Below are 15,145 nucleotides of genomic sequence, written 5' to 3'. Positions count from 1 at the left end.
ACTCTTAAGGAGACCATAATGAAATAAAATAAAATGTTAATCAAGGTCTAAATCAAGTAAGAAGTGACTGTTTTCACATCTGGTTCAATAGAATCATAACATCCTTTTTGCGTTAAGTGTTGCTGCCCCCTGCTGGCCATTCTGAAGAATGCAGGTTAAATTAATTCCCCATTTCAGGTCACTTTAGAAATCAAGAGATTGACTTATATACGGTTTATGGGATATGGAAACAAGCTACAAATGGAGCTAAATAGCACAAATGTATAAATTCCTGCTCTACACACACTGGTTGTGCAAAACAGATGAATGCTAACAAGTTTTCAGATAAACTCTGATGATACTGTATGTCAGTTCATGATTGATTTCCACATCAGTGATAGACTGAAATATTTATAAATTAACAAGAACTTTAAGTTCATGAAGGAAAAAAAAAGCAAGAACAAGAAATGTTTAGCAAAAAAAATATTTATTTATTTCAAATAAATGCCTCTTTCCCACACCAGTGTATGTTAATGAATTATGGCTCTTAAAAACAATACAACCCGCGATTTTGTATTCTACTATACTAGTTCACATTTTATGGCCTGACTCAGTTTGGTGCGTTAATTGTTACCTGAAGAAACACAGAATGTTTGTACCTAAAGAAAAACTGATTGGGAGTCTGATAAAAGCGACCGTCAGTAAGGAGAGGCAGCACTCTGCACCATGACTGAAGAAAGAGCCTCTTTCACTCGGACGCTCCCATTTAAATCCCAGCAGCAGGAGATGAGACTACGACCGTGTCCTATGCTCTCATGGAGCCTCCTTGAGCTCTCCACAGTCTGCGATAGTGATCCTCTTGGAGGTGCGCCCAGACTGGGAACCGAAAGACTCCACTTTCTTGATCACGTCCATTCCCTCCTTCACGCTGCCAAAGACAACATGTCGGTCATCCAGCCTAAATGGAGAGAGAGGAGGTGTATTATCTCTGCCCCCAGACAGCGAAACAATCCATAATCTCTGCAGAGAGTCTGCTATTTCAGGCTATCATCAAAAGCATCACCTTCTTTCTTATGTCTTTAAAAAAACATCCGAAATGACTTTTTAATAAAAAAGGACACATAAACCAAATTCTTAAGATGCTATAAAAACCAAAGCCCTCCACAGGTAGCAGTATTTTTTAGTTGGATAGCAATCCAGAACTATTCAAGTTTATGAAATCTATTGAACACATTACAGATATAAAAGAGTGTTACTTTTTTCATAGCTGTGGTGAGTAAGGAGGCTCCTCCCTACTGAAATCATTTACCAACATCTAGATCATTATGTCTCGTTGCAATTTGAAGTACTTCATGTCTGGATCTTGGGTTTGTTAGTAATGATTTGAATACACAAAAAGTAATAAATAAAACTCAACCTTGACTTACAGAACTGAAAAGAAAAAAGACAAGCTCCCTATTTTACACAATGTATTTAAATCGTCAAGTGTTTGCAGGGCCCACCAGGAAGACTTAAAAAACAAAGGTTAGCACGTACCACTCTGTTTTATCGGTGCAGATGAAGAACTGGGATCCATTAGTGTTAGGACCAGCGTTGGCCATAGACAAAATACCTACGATGGAGCAACAAAATCATTATCAAGCAGTGTAAAACTTAGTGTATTACAGAAGTCATATTGACATTTAACAGGAGGAAAAGCAAAGGTTTAAATAATGAAATGAATTGCAGCTGGGTTCCGATGAGCTGCTATTCTTTAAGAGACCCTGTTTCTATGGATACAGATGCATAACACGGTCATGTTTTTCAAACAGCCAATGTTGACGTTATATTTTATTGTAAACACATAATTAACTCAGCATAATCAATAACACAAGTGAGTCTCTTATTAAAAGCACATTTAAGGATAAATCAACTAAAACGTCCAGTTTGTTCATTTGAAACAACACAATGCTGCCCCCTGGTGGTGGTAAAAAAATACATTTGAAAACGTGTAAGAAGTGAATAGCAGTTACAGACTATGTCTACATGTACATTGTATTTTGAGTTCCCCTCTTGTAAAGGTATAAAATATATGTTTTAGGTATCATACTCCTCAGCAGCTAACACTTTTGCATACTTTTGTCAACATTTGAAGTAAAGTGCAGAAATGAGTTAAATCTGTAACCAGCTGGGTTTCAAACTGTTAAAAAAAAGACTCGCTGAAAACACAGCAGGAAGCTCATCTGCACGTGAGGTTACACTGGCCTGAGTACTTTCACAATGTCCTGTGCACTTCTTTTTGTGTGTATTACACGAGGGCCTGCTAGTTATTATGCAACGACAGCGGCCAATTTGTTTGTGACTGCGTCTCATTTGTTTGTAATATTGTCTGTGAGCTTTTTGTGTGTGTCGTTCTGTTCAAACTGTCATGTAATTGTACAATTGTTTTAGGTTTTTTTGTTAGTACCTGCCTCAGGACTACGGATGAAAATGAGCTTTTGTGCTATCCGGCATATTTACATGGATACTATTTTGTTGACATGTTGATTAATGTGCACTGTCGTAATTAAATAAATAAAAATGAAATGAAATATATCCCACATGGTACATTTCATTATAATCTGCACTGAGCTATAATAAGAGACTGATTTGAGATTTAGTGAAGACCTATCCTCAGAAGCTGTTCATTCTCAGAATCAATGAAAAACTAGAGACAAAAGAATTCCTCCTTCATTAGCATCACTGTGCGAACAGAACGGGATGATTACCGGGTCCAGTGTGCTTCAGCTTGAAGTTCTCATCTGGAAATTTCCATCCATAGATCGACTTCCCTCCAGTTCCATTGTGATTTGTGAAATCTCCACCCTGAAAAACACACACACACCACTGTAAGTACTGCAAGAGCAACAAAAGGACACAATAGAAAAGTAGAAAAGCTCACCTGGCACATGAACTTGGGGATCACCCGGTGGAAAGTTGATCCCTTGTAACCAAAGCCATGTTCGCCCGTGCACAGCGCTCTGAAGTTCTCTACAGCAAAGATTTATCAACACATTCTCACTCTGGTCATTTGCTTACAAAAACACCATGCAGGAAATCCAGGACATACAAGAAAGAAAAAAGTAAAGAAGTATGTTTTGCCTGCTGTTATTTGTCTGTCACATCCACCTTTGAAGACTATAAAGTACTGACTGTTGCTGAGAACAAAGATGATTAAATCAGAACTTGAAAATAAGATAATAAAACCATCATTCAGCAGAACTGCATGAAAACTAAAACAACTTAATGAACATTTTAGGCCAGCACATTAAGAGTATTTGTCATTTCAGTGTGCCACAGGAGAAGGATCTGTTGCTCAAGTCACACTCTTGTATTGAGCAGCCACTTAATCTCGGATTTAAAATCGCTGACGCCTCATACGCTTAGGTTCTGGCTTCAACTGGTTGATCTTGATATGATGACTTAAAGAAAAGGAAAACGTGGTCTGATCCTTTTCTTTACTTAAAGTCAAATCACATCATTTTAAAATGACTTAAATCCTGCTTTAAGTACCGCATTTAAAAACTTAAGTTTATCAATTGTCAGCATTATTCTCTCACAGCTTATGACATCAAATAACTTCATGTTGACCAAATGGTCCCTGTCAGTGTTTTGCTGCAAATATTATGTCATTACTTATCATTATATAACTGTACAAGTGTGTATTATGATTATTTAACTTTATCATTGAAATGTTTGACTAGTACATTTATCATTTTCATGTTTTCAGCATTTCTGTCCGTCGAAATCCTTGTTACACTGTGAAGTCCACTTTGTGAAGCCATGTGTCTTTTCTTTCATCAGATTGTCACACAAACAATACTTCCAAATTCCTAGAAAGTTCTTCACGCTACTATAAGAGTTAGAAGTAAAGAGACATTTTTTTTTTTTTTTTAATCTTTATGAACCATTTTGTTCTGGACAGACACGCTTTAGCTGTAGTGGACAGGCATGGTTAAAATGATGATATAATGTACAAACACCTCAAGAACATGGTTGCATTCAGCTCCTGTGCTCATTTTAAATTTAAACAGGCTACTTTAAAGATGATATGATATGGTCAGTGCTTACCTGCAGTTTTTGGCACAACTTCGGCGTTGAGCTGCAGAAGAGAAATGAAACACCTCAGGGGTCAAACATGAGATAACAGGTTGTCCTTATGGAGACTGTGACTTGGCCAAGGGCACTTAAACAACACAGCTCGGGTGGAAAAGAGTTTGCATTTTACCCACACACTCAAAAGGGACACAATGGTAAAGAGAAAATAAAAGCCACAAAGGTTATTAATCACATTTTACCTCAAAGGTTACTCTGCCGATGGTCTTGTTCTCTGCAGCAATGTCAAAGTAAACCACGGGGTTCTTGTTTGCAGCCGCGGGACCGCTGCTGCACATGCGCACGGCCGTGAAAGCCAGAGAGCATAATTTTATCCTGTTTGAGAAAATCAACATTTTGAAAACGAAGGAAAGCTCAATGAATCACCCAGAGGCAGGAGGGGGAGAGAGCACCGCGGAACACAGTGGTGGAAAAAAAAAAGTCACGCCGGGGAGAACAGGAAGTTCTTCTTACGTAACCGGTAGTGTGCTATACACATCAGGCTCTCGCGAGATTAAACGTTATTTCGACCAATTTGAGCGCCTAATAAAGCCTGATTTACTCATACTCAAAAAAGGTCAATATCTCAGTTATAAACAAGGAAAACAATGAATGACAACCAGCTTAGAAAATATATGGAGATATATAACTGCAAAAAAAAAAAAAAAATTGAATTGTAACAATCCAAAATATTAAGCTCACTGTTTTCATACAAAGTGGTAGCACCATGTTGGTGTCATACTTTCTTCTGTATTAATCTATCCATCTATCAATCAATGTTTCAAAGCTCAAAGCGATCCTGTTGGAGAAGGGCATCCCATTGGCTCAAAGGATTAAAGATCCTGCCCTGTGTACCAAAGACTAAACTTGCCCGATGGTTCTATTCCAACCTGTTCTGAAGATTGATTGATTGATATGCCAATTTGTTGAACGTCATGAATTGCTCTTAAGCAAAATGGAGGTGGTTATATACATGATGTTAGGTTGGCTTGGGCTTTGGTAGTGGAGCTCACAGTGAAAATCCTATCACCAGGCCCAGAATTCCTGGAGATGCCTCTGATTTCTGACATCGATGTTCGCCAAATTTGTGACTACACTGGTATGGAAGACTAACTGAAGTTGAAATACAGTAAATTAAAAAAGCCTGAAACCTAATATGTGATAAATTATTTATTACAATCAACAAGATCAGAAATATTTTACACACTTTTTAAAAATCCCACATTAACAAAGATTTGGTAATTTCTTTTTTTAAAATGTTGCACATTCACCAGCCTTATCCACCACCATGTAACAGTCGATATTAGAAAGCTGCCACGGCAACCGGTAACAGTGAGTCCACTTGTCACAGTGTTTTAAAATTACATTTTCATACAGTGTTGAGCAGCATACTGTATACATTTACAGTTGAAAATATCGATCTTAAAAGCAGAATTAGATTGGTGGCTTCCTAGCAGGGATTGGTTTCGGAACTCCGGGCCCCTGCCTATGTGGTTGTGCAGGTTGTGCAGGTTGTGCAGGTTGTGCAGGTTGTGCAGTGACAGGGGCCTGGTCTGCGTTCCAATAATCCAGTTCTCCATACCTTAAACTAACAGACAGGAATTAACTTAAACCAGTTATACAGGCATGCTTACGGATAAGGACAATATGGATAAAAAGAAGGTTAAATTAGGTTCATACCCAGAAGCTGGAAGTGGGGTAGATGAAGGATATCCAGCCTGGAATTGGAAGAAAAAAAAGAAAGTAAGTTTTTACTGAAAACAGTGTGTACCACTTTTTCTGGTTTTCCATTTAATTGACTTCAATGTTGTAATATTAAAAACTACTTTTTCTACTGCAAAATCAACACTGGTCTTCCTCCCCTGCAGTGATTATTATTAAGCAAGACAATATTTACCCCATCAGAAGCATACTGTACTGAAGGCTGGGCTGGGGCAGCTCTTGGTACATCTTGGGTTGATTGTGAATTTGAATTTCCTTTGTTAGGATTACTTGACCTGTGAAAGGAAAACATTAAAATAAAGAAATCGTAATCCAAATAATAATCAATCATCACAACTGCTGTCCTTTAAATATCTATGGATATAATTTTTTTTTTTTTGGGGGGGGGGGGAGTTGATGTTTACTTATGACATCTGTTTATGCATGGGTCCAGGGATTCCCTCTTGAAGATGTAGAGCAACAGCAGAATGAGGAGGACCAGAACAGGAACCACCAGCAGGAAGAAGATCAAAAGGCCGTTCCTGAGGGAGTGGTCTGTGGAAGGAAAAAAAAGAAAAGAAAAAAAAGAGGCCATGTGTGACAAAGTAGCAGCACAGAATCATTAAAAATGCACAGCTGTCACACCCAACAATCAACTTGTTCTTTCCATCATGACAAACATCATGCGTAATTATATATAACTGGAGAGGAGAAAGAGTGAGTACTGTACAGTTTACATAAGTATAACAACATGGGAATACAATTAACTAAGGATTTTTAAGATTTCTCAACCAGTAGACACACTGTAGGGATATAGATAAATCAACAATACAAGTTCAACACTTTTACAAGACAAAAACACATAATGAAGACAGAAAATAGAAAACAATAAGTGTGCGCTGCCACCACAGTAATACCAGCAGAGGACTGAATATTTAATACATGAGAGAAATGAAACCCTAAAACAAGCCCTCTATAGGCAATGGAAACATGTATTACATTACCTCATATCTATTCATGCATCGAAGAAACATTGTTGATTTCATTATAGTGCTTTTTTAAAAAAAAGTTTATGCGATTTGCCTCAAGTACAACGTCTACAATAGAGTCCCTTTGGTTTTCTGTGTGCTTTATTTATAAAAGTAAATGGATCAAATCAATTCAAACTCACCAATCTGAGCAGGACCGCTGTCTAAGCTTCCACCACGCCCGAACTTGTTACAGCGAGGGGGTGCCCACCCGTCATTACAGTGGCAGTTCCCTCTGTCATTACAGACCTGAAGGAAACACAGAAACAGAAAAGTCAGCTTTTTTTAACATTGCGTGTGTTAACAGATGGAAAAATGTGCCACAATGAAGAAAATGCCACCTTACCCCTTTGTTGCTGCAAGTGGTCCGGGCTTCACAGTTCAAGTTGGGCAGCAGAGCGGAGGCGTTCACACACTCAAAGTCCAGGCAGGTCTAAGAGAGAGGACTTATTATTCATTGATTTCTTTCTCTTTTTTTCTATTTCCTGGAACAAATTTGATCACATTATTTTGTTAAATTCCTTCTTTTGTGTGTACTTTTGGTCAAAAATTATTTTTGCTCACCTTTCCTTTCTCACAAGGGCTTCCCGGGTTAACATAGGCAGGATCCAGCACATCTGGGCCCAGGTTGAAGTCAGCGTTAACACATTTTTTCCCGTCAACGATCACGGAACTGACTTGGGCACCAACAGGGTGACTGTTAAGGTCCACGTTGGTGCACTGCAACTTTCCACACTTGGCATTTCTGCAGTGCAGGACAGAGGAGAAAACAGTCACTTTCAACAGTTGTCAACAAGTTTAATGTTGGATTGTAAGAGCTCATCAATACTTCGAATGGTGGGGTTTGCAATTCATTAGAAAGGGACTGTTTATATTTGAAAATCAAATCCAACATACACTCAGAAGCTATGACCTCAAATCATGGACCATTTTGCCAACGAAACATCTTCTATCAAAGTGTACTAGTAAGCTAGCTTGTAAAGAAGGAACTTTTGAAAAAATACATTTTGAGAGCCAGAGCTTTGTAAAAACACTTTTTTAAATCATGGACAACTGGCAAACCATCAACAAATATTTGCCCAATGAGAGAAAACTGGGTTTGGCTGGACGTGTATAATGCACCTCTATCAACAAAGATGATCCTCCTGAGTTTATCTTATTGGATGGCTTTCTACAACAGTGACGACACAAACTTACTCACCTTATCAAAGTATCTAGACAATTACACACGTTTTACTTATATTCATTGTTAATAATAATAGATTGATTTTCTCCTTTAAAAAAAGGGGCCCAAGGAAACTTTACATGGATTTTTAAATTCATGCAATAATTACAAAATAAAGTACTCACACGAGACTACATTTTTTATACTTTTGGTTGCTATCGAGTCCACAGTTTCCATATTTGTCCCCCACAATATTTGCATGGCTGAAGCACAAATCGTCAGCCTTTGTAGCTGGATCTGCGGAGTACAGAACAAATATCTAAGATGACACATTAAAGCCAATAGAGGTTTATACATACAGGCTGATAAGATAAGATTTATTTATCCCACAGTGGGGAAATTTACAATGATGTATTATTGGTTGGATAATCAATAGTTAGGGTGATGATGAGAAGTGCACAGCACTGGCATTATTGAATGTACCTTGTGCAAAGAGATGTTTGCACTGGAAATCATACGTCTGGCATCGGCCTTCATAGCAGTAAGCATTGTTGTTGAGACACGGCAGGCCGTCCATGACATAATAGTCATCGGGACAGAACCCTGTGCGGCCGTCACAGAATTCAGGGAGGTCACAAGTGTTGACCGACGCTCTGCACTTATATCCAGATACTCTGACCTAAAACATGAACAAATCACATTACGTTATTCATTTCATTTACTAGTGTCAAAAAGTTTCCTTAAGTGAAGTCCAACATAATGCTGACCTGACAGTTGTTGCAGCAAAGCCCCTGAGCGCAGGTCGACCCGGATGTAAACTTGCAGGTGGCCGCATTGCAGCAGTCGTTATCGCATTCCTTCATTAAATGGAGACAGAACTATTTTTTTTAAAACCATCCCCAAAAAACGAAAGTACAAGAAGTTATTGCCGTTTTAACATGTCTGTTCATGCGACTGTACAGATTTGGGTATTTTGTGTGGAACCATAAAGTCTCCATATTCAAATACTAGTTTGTCTTTTATCACAACTTCCCAGCTTCATGGACTGAAAAATGTTAACGTAAAAGTAAATTAAAAAGACGCTCTCCATGACCCAACCCCTTCAATGTTGCTGTCTGGGTAAATATTTGAATTTAATCTAATGTAACTGTTTGCAAGCCCTTAAAAGTCAGCATAAAAATGTCCCAAAAATGTATTCAGATATAGTTTTAAAACGTTTATATTACAGTAAAGTCATGAAACTCCAACAGATAAAAATGTGATGTGCTTAATGCTTTTGTGCGTAGGTCTGTGTGTGTTGTACTCTACCTCTGGTTTGCCACAGTCACATTGCTCTCCTTTGTCCAGTCGACCATTGCCACATTCAATATTACCGACCACATCTGATGGGTTGGGCTGGTTTTTCAGACACTCTCCTCTTCCTTGAATGAACAGTGTCTCAAAGTCCTGCCCACTGCAAGTGCTGAACTTTGTGGATCCACTACAGGAAACAGAACAAACCATTGATGTAAAAAAAAGGACTTAGAAGGACATCGCATCTCTGAACAATCATTACTGTAGTGTAGAGGATCGCTCATGAAACAATATGAACAATAATTAGCAGTTTTAGGAAGCCAGAAAAGACCCAACAAAAAATGTCATCATATAAAGGAGTTAACACAACAAACTGGTCAAAAAATGTCATCGTTCTGTACCGAATGGGCTTTGAACCAAATCTTTTCAAGTTAAGACGGCTGCATTTATAAAGCACATTTAAAATAAGCAAGGTTGTGCTATACAGAGTAAAAAAAGGTCAAACAAGACAAAAAGAATACACAATACATCATCATAATAATCATAATTATGAACATGGAGAAGTTCAGTGCTGTTCCATTAGAGGAGTAAAAGTAGTGTTGGATTTTAAATACTGTCATTGCTTCCTTGTCAAGGCACATATTGTATATGATTACCTTAGCGTAGCAGCCATGATACAGGGGTTTCCCTCGCATTCGCAGCGTTCATTGTCGTGATTCATGCCCAGGTTATGTCCCATCTCGTGGGCCATCACAGTGGAGAATAAGGGCACTTTGTCGTCACTGAACTGTGAACAGACACAAAGTACAATCATTGATACAATTCTCTTTACTTTGTATTCCTAAATATATGATACTGAACGAAAGATTAAAATGTGCAAGTCAAACAAACTTTAACAGTTCATATTTTATTCTCCATATATCCGGAGCACACTCCCAGAAAACTGCAGGTCTGGGTTGAAGACTCTGCCTTTCATTCAACGATTTTAATACATGTATTTTAACTCTGCACTGTAACTTTTACTCTTATTTATTTTATAACTCTTATAGTTCAGCTTCTTTGTAATCTCTTTTGACTTTGTCTTCTCTTTGACTGTTGAGGGTTTTGTCAGAATGATTTTGAACTGTCCTCTTTTATTGTCTTTTTCTGCCATTTCTCGTGATACTTTTGGATCTCTTGTGTGAAGCACTTCAAATTGTCTCGTTGCTGACATGTGCTATCGAAATAAACTTGCCTTGCCTAAATCAGTGATCGAAAGAGAGCATGTCTCTTGATTCATTGTATGCCTTACTTGAAAATCAGCATATTCAAGGAAGAGATCCGGCCTGAAAGGATCTTTGTATCGTTTAAAAGTATTGGATAAGAGTCATAAAGAAACTAATTCATGGTAATGTGGGACAGCACATGGACAGATATAGCATTTGATTGGATTTCAGACCATTTTCAATGCTGTAAAAAACTACACACAGTTTTCTAACATGAATTCTCAGATTTACATACACTTTAAAGACTGCTGTTTCTGTACCTAGTGTTCCTTAAAAGGAATTTAAGGACTCCATCAACCCAAAGAAAGTTGCTTTGTCATGGCTCTTCCAAATTCTGTGTTCCAGTTGAACCTGTTTAACATGAGTGTCAGTCAGAGCCTACGTGAATAAGCTGCATTTACAGAACTTCCCATAAATAATTCAGATGGTTTCAGTTTCTGCATACAAGCTCATGCTGCCACAGCACCGAGCTGTCAGCTGGTGTTAGAAGTTAAACGGATGCTGAACTCACCACGTTAATTCCTCCAGAGTTCGCTGCAGAGCAGACGGTCCCAAGAAAGGCCATTCCTAATATACTGCCCATATAGGGGCCGCTCCGACCACTGAGAAAAAAGTCAACCAGGACATAACTTCACACTTCTGAAAATTTTTAGACTACGCAGCTTGTATCAAACTATTTCATCTGATGTCGTCTTTAAAATAAACAAAGATGACACAGCATACTCACACAACGAGTTGACCAACATCATGCCTGATCTTTGGTAACAGAGACTCCTTCCTCCACTTAACAAAATTCCCTAACACCTCTCCTGCAGAACCGTCCACACTGAAGGGATTCCCGTCCTTAAAGATCTCCAGGCCCATCAGCACCACACGGATATTCAGCTGCTTATAATACTGAAACAAAACAGAAAATAAAAGCATTACATTTTGAATTAGAACACAGAGCTGGCACAAGAAATAAAAAAACATGAAAATAAAGTCTGAGAATTATTTATATTTTCTTTAAAAAACACTGAAGTTCTCACCCCGTCCAGGAGATTAGCTACTTCCACCATTTCCTCTCGTATGGCCGTCTCGTTTCCGTTCTTAAGTTTGTACTGGAAATACAATTAACACAAAAATAAATCTCCATTCCTAACATATAAAACTAACTATATACACTATGTAAGCTTAATAACTCTAGCATTATATTCCACAGCAAATGCATTAAGGTGTTAAAGTAAACAAGCACATTCCTGACTTCCACAAGCATGGTTAACCTGCTTATCTACTCGCTCAAAGAGTCTCTGAAAGGTTTAACTGTTGCAGCAAATGTAGTAACCCTATAACGTTCAGGTTCATTAATCCAGGGACTACAGATGTGAATTAGCTTATAGCCAACTCTGGTTCAGCTAATTGGCTGTACACTGTCCCTTTCAAAATAAACAAATAAAATACATTTAAATTTAAAGATATACACACTCACCCTGAGATTATCCACAACCACCACCAACTCCACATAACTGGTTAGTGGCAAATTGCGCTTCCTCTGTTGAAAGAAAAAAAAAGGATTAATTTCACTCTTAGCCTCTTCCGCTCATTTTTCAAATATACTTTCCAATTAACAAATCCAGCATCCTACCCTCAGCAGCTTGGTCAGTGATTGGCCCGGCTCAAACGGTTCATGGCTTTGAGTTGATGCATCCTCACTGACGACCCCACAGCTGATGGGCCCAGTCTGATCGTCATTCAGAAGGTAGAGAAGGTGGTCGTTTGTTTCAGACTGTTCCACGGGTTCAAGTCCGTACGTTTCATTTCCGATTACAATCACACCCCTAGAGGGAAGTAGGACAAAAATAAATACAGTCAAAAGGAGTGTTTCGGTCTCTGCCAAAGCTAGGAGTGACACAGATTTTATGAGACAGAGGAGCACAGATACATTTAGAAAAAGGTCTGACTGGTAACTTTCTTCAGACAAAAAAAAAAAAAAAACAACCGCCTGAAATAAGTGAAAAAATACCATGTAACCATGAAATATCAAACAATTCAATGTCTGCCTCTACTTGAGCTTTTGTAATAATCTTCTGGGAATATCAAAAAAACTCTCAAAGAACATTCGGTATACAGCTAACAATTTTTTTCTTGACTTAAAAATCATTTCCAAGACTCATCATGTCAACATTTAGTCAAAACATTGTAGAAAAATTAATTTCACAATTTCAAAGAGCCCAAGACTTATGTGTTATGGTTTTCTTCCATAGTTAAAATAACCATCCACAGTTTAAAGACCCTTCAATTGCATTTACATTTAGAAAGATGGAGCCAGTGAAAGTTCAATATCTCTGCTTGAAAATTACTGAAATGATGAATAAATTATTTAATTAGCTGGTGATTTATTTTCTTTGATTGATTAATCACGGCTGCTCCAGACAAGATGAACGCAAGTAAGTCCAATTCATTCATCATTTTTTTTTTTAAATCCTGTAAACGACACAAGTCAGTGATCCATGTAAAGTTAATTCATGTTAACACTGATTCAGTGTCATGCCCTAGATCCATTTAACACTCAAATGAAGAAGTAAAACATTATTATACACTTTCAAAACTCTCAGTTACAAAGTGCTTCACGCATAAAATTGATCAGAACTGGGAACAGCAGAAGAGAATTTCAAACCTAAGGCCAGAGCATGTGCTGAGTGCTACCACTGAATCCTCATATCCCTCCACCTGGCCGTGGTAATAGCAATGCACCTGAGAAAGAAGAGCAGAATATGTTTGAGAATAGGCGCTCAAACCAGCCTCCTGATCCACAATGACCTTATGTTTACTTACAGATTGCTTCGGATAAGATGGCTCGTAGTTCCCAGTGGCATCACTTGAAAACTGAACAAAGTTCGGATGTAAAAATTCTCTGAAAACAAAACAAAAAAAATTACATAAATGATCTCATCTGAAAAATAAACAAGGGCGTTATCTGAGGAACATTAGCCAAGTCTTCACACCCTGTGTATACCTGTTCTTTTGCAGATGAAGGAGGTGCTTCCTGCTGTTAATGTTAAGTGAATATGAAATGTTCTCATCTTCATCATTCTGAAATGGTTATAACCAACAAAAGATTTTTTTATTTTGTGGAATAGAAATAGCAGTTTAAAATACATGTGTGGTTTTTTTTTGTTTAGTTTTTTAAATCAGGGATGTAACTTACTCCTCTTGACTGTGTTTCTATGTTGATGCTCCTTGTCCATCTTCGAATCAACTGAGGATTCACAATGGAGTATTTGGAGCGTCGTAAAGGGAGCTCATTGTTAATGTCTGGAAGAAAAGTGTTCACCCCAGAAACTGTTAAGATAGACATTTTGTATTTCGGGGCTCAGCCAATGCCATTTCTTAACAGGACAGAAAGCACAGACAAATGATCCAACCAATGAAAGCTACTGTAGGATATTCACATGATACATTTAAACACTTTTAAACAACAACAAAAAAACAGATGCGAACATATTTCCATTAAATGGAAGCTTAATGGAGTAAAAAAAATGTGTAAAAGTCCTATCGTTTAGAAAAAAAGCAACCTCTATCGTTCCTTATCTTACTATCCAACCGGTAAGTTGACCGTATCACCTTCGCCTCACCTTTGTTGTCAATCACAGAGACGTGGCACAGCAGGAAAACAGCGAATACGCTGTGTTTCAATTCCATATCCCTGGTGGAAGTACCCAGAAACTCGGTTAAGCCCCAATAGTTTGTATGCAAGCTATTAATGAATGTAAGGCTCGTGCCTTTACTTCCTTCTGTGAGTCAGGTGCTTCGTGTTGGGTGTGGCTTATAACAGGTGAGCCGGTAAGGCTGATAAGGCAGTAAATATTTGTAATATCATTAAGTAGGCAGTTTAATTGTTAAAGGTTAGTATAAGAGTGAGGATAACTGACAGAAAAAAAGTTATTGCTTCCCTATTAATTGCATGATCTCCAGGGGGTGAGCATCACTCTGTGCTGTAAATATAAATTGATACATCGTCTTTTAAAAAAAAAAGGGGACAATAGTTTTGAAAACTCAAGCATCGGAACTTCCCCGTATCTATTTGTCCAGTCACAACAAAACAATAGACTCAGACCCTTTTTCAGACCAACCCCTACACCCTCCCCCTCCGTCACGGAGTGACACTCGCAGATGAGTGAAGTCCCCTTCATCAAGGTGTAGGGTAGAAATACAGCGGCACACGGAAACAGGAACTGTGTGGTTACTCAGAGGTCTCTTTGCGGGAAACTGCTTTTTTTTTGTAGCTAATGCATTCTGTAAAAGTATTTATGTAGCCCAGATTATTCTTCTACTTTAGTTATATTAGTGTAGACTTATAACAAAACTATTAGATTGAGCCTACATTGTTATAATTTCAGTTAATTTATTGTCATTTCATAGAACAGCTGTTAATATTTATTTCTTATTTTTCTACTTTTGATGTCTTTGTGAAATCTCAATTCAACAACAAAAAAATACACTTTTTTTTGCTGCTCTGATGTTCAACAATATTATCCTTGTCTTTGCTTTAATTTAGGACACCCGAAAAGTTGTCCGCAACATGATTTTAATATTCTTTTTTTTTTTTTTTTGCAACAGTC

General features: G+C 37.9%; 2 protein-coding genes across 2 annotated transcripts; both read right to left on the bottom strand.

Annotated features, from left to right (window-relative positions):
• Window positions 1–449: 449 nt before the first annotated feature.
• On the bottom strand, window positions 450–4,540 carry ppifb (peptidylprolyl isomerase Fb). The gene is made up of 6 exons (XM_020645802.3): window positions 4,296–4,540; window positions 4,069–4,099; window positions 2,900–2,988; window positions 2,727–2,823; window positions 1,516–1,591; window positions 450–937 (listed from the first exon to the last, which is right to left on the bottom strand). The coding sequence occupies exons 1-6, from the start codon at window positions 4,446–4,448 to the stop codon at window positions 793–795; spliced, it is 591 nt and encodes a 196-aa protein (XP_020501458.2). The 5' UTR covers window positions 4,449–4,540; the 3' UTR covers window positions 450–792.
• Window positions 4,541–5,247: 707 nt separating this feature from the next.
• Window positions 5,248–14,337, bottom strand: adam9b (ADAM metallopeptidase domain 9b). The gene is made up of 22 exons (XM_065949957.1): window positions 14,159–14,337; window positions 13,732–13,838; window positions 13,540–13,616; window positions 13,359–13,437; window positions 13,201–13,277; window positions 12,169–12,361; window positions 12,013–12,075; window positions 11,573–11,644; window positions 11,272–11,441; window positions 11,056–11,146; window positions 9,936–10,066; window positions 9,295–9,466; window positions 8,754–8,843; window positions 8,470–8,665; window positions 8,172–8,283; window positions 7,386–7,566; window positions 7,168–7,254; window positions 6,965–7,070; window positions 6,219–6,348; window positions 5,990–6,089; window positions 5,773–5,810; window positions 5,248–5,680 (listed from the first exon to the last, which is right to left on the bottom strand). Exons 1-22 carry the CDS (start codon window positions 14,223–14,225, stop codon window positions 5,527–5,529), a joined length of 2,493 nt encoding a protein of 830 aa, XP_065806029.1. The 5' UTR covers window positions 14,226–14,337; the 3' UTR covers window positions 5,248–5,526.
• Between the last annotated feature and the right edge of the window lie 808 nt (window positions 14,338–15,145).

This window comes from Labrus bergylta, chromosome 21 (assembly GCF_963930695.1).
Source record: "Labrus bergylta chromosome 21, fLabBer1.1, whole genome shotgun sequence".
Lineage (NCBI taxonomy): Eukaryota > Metazoa > Chordata > Actinopteri > Labriformes > Labridae > Labrus > Labrus bergylta.
This window is presented reverse-complemented; position numbering and strand designations above follow the sequence as displayed.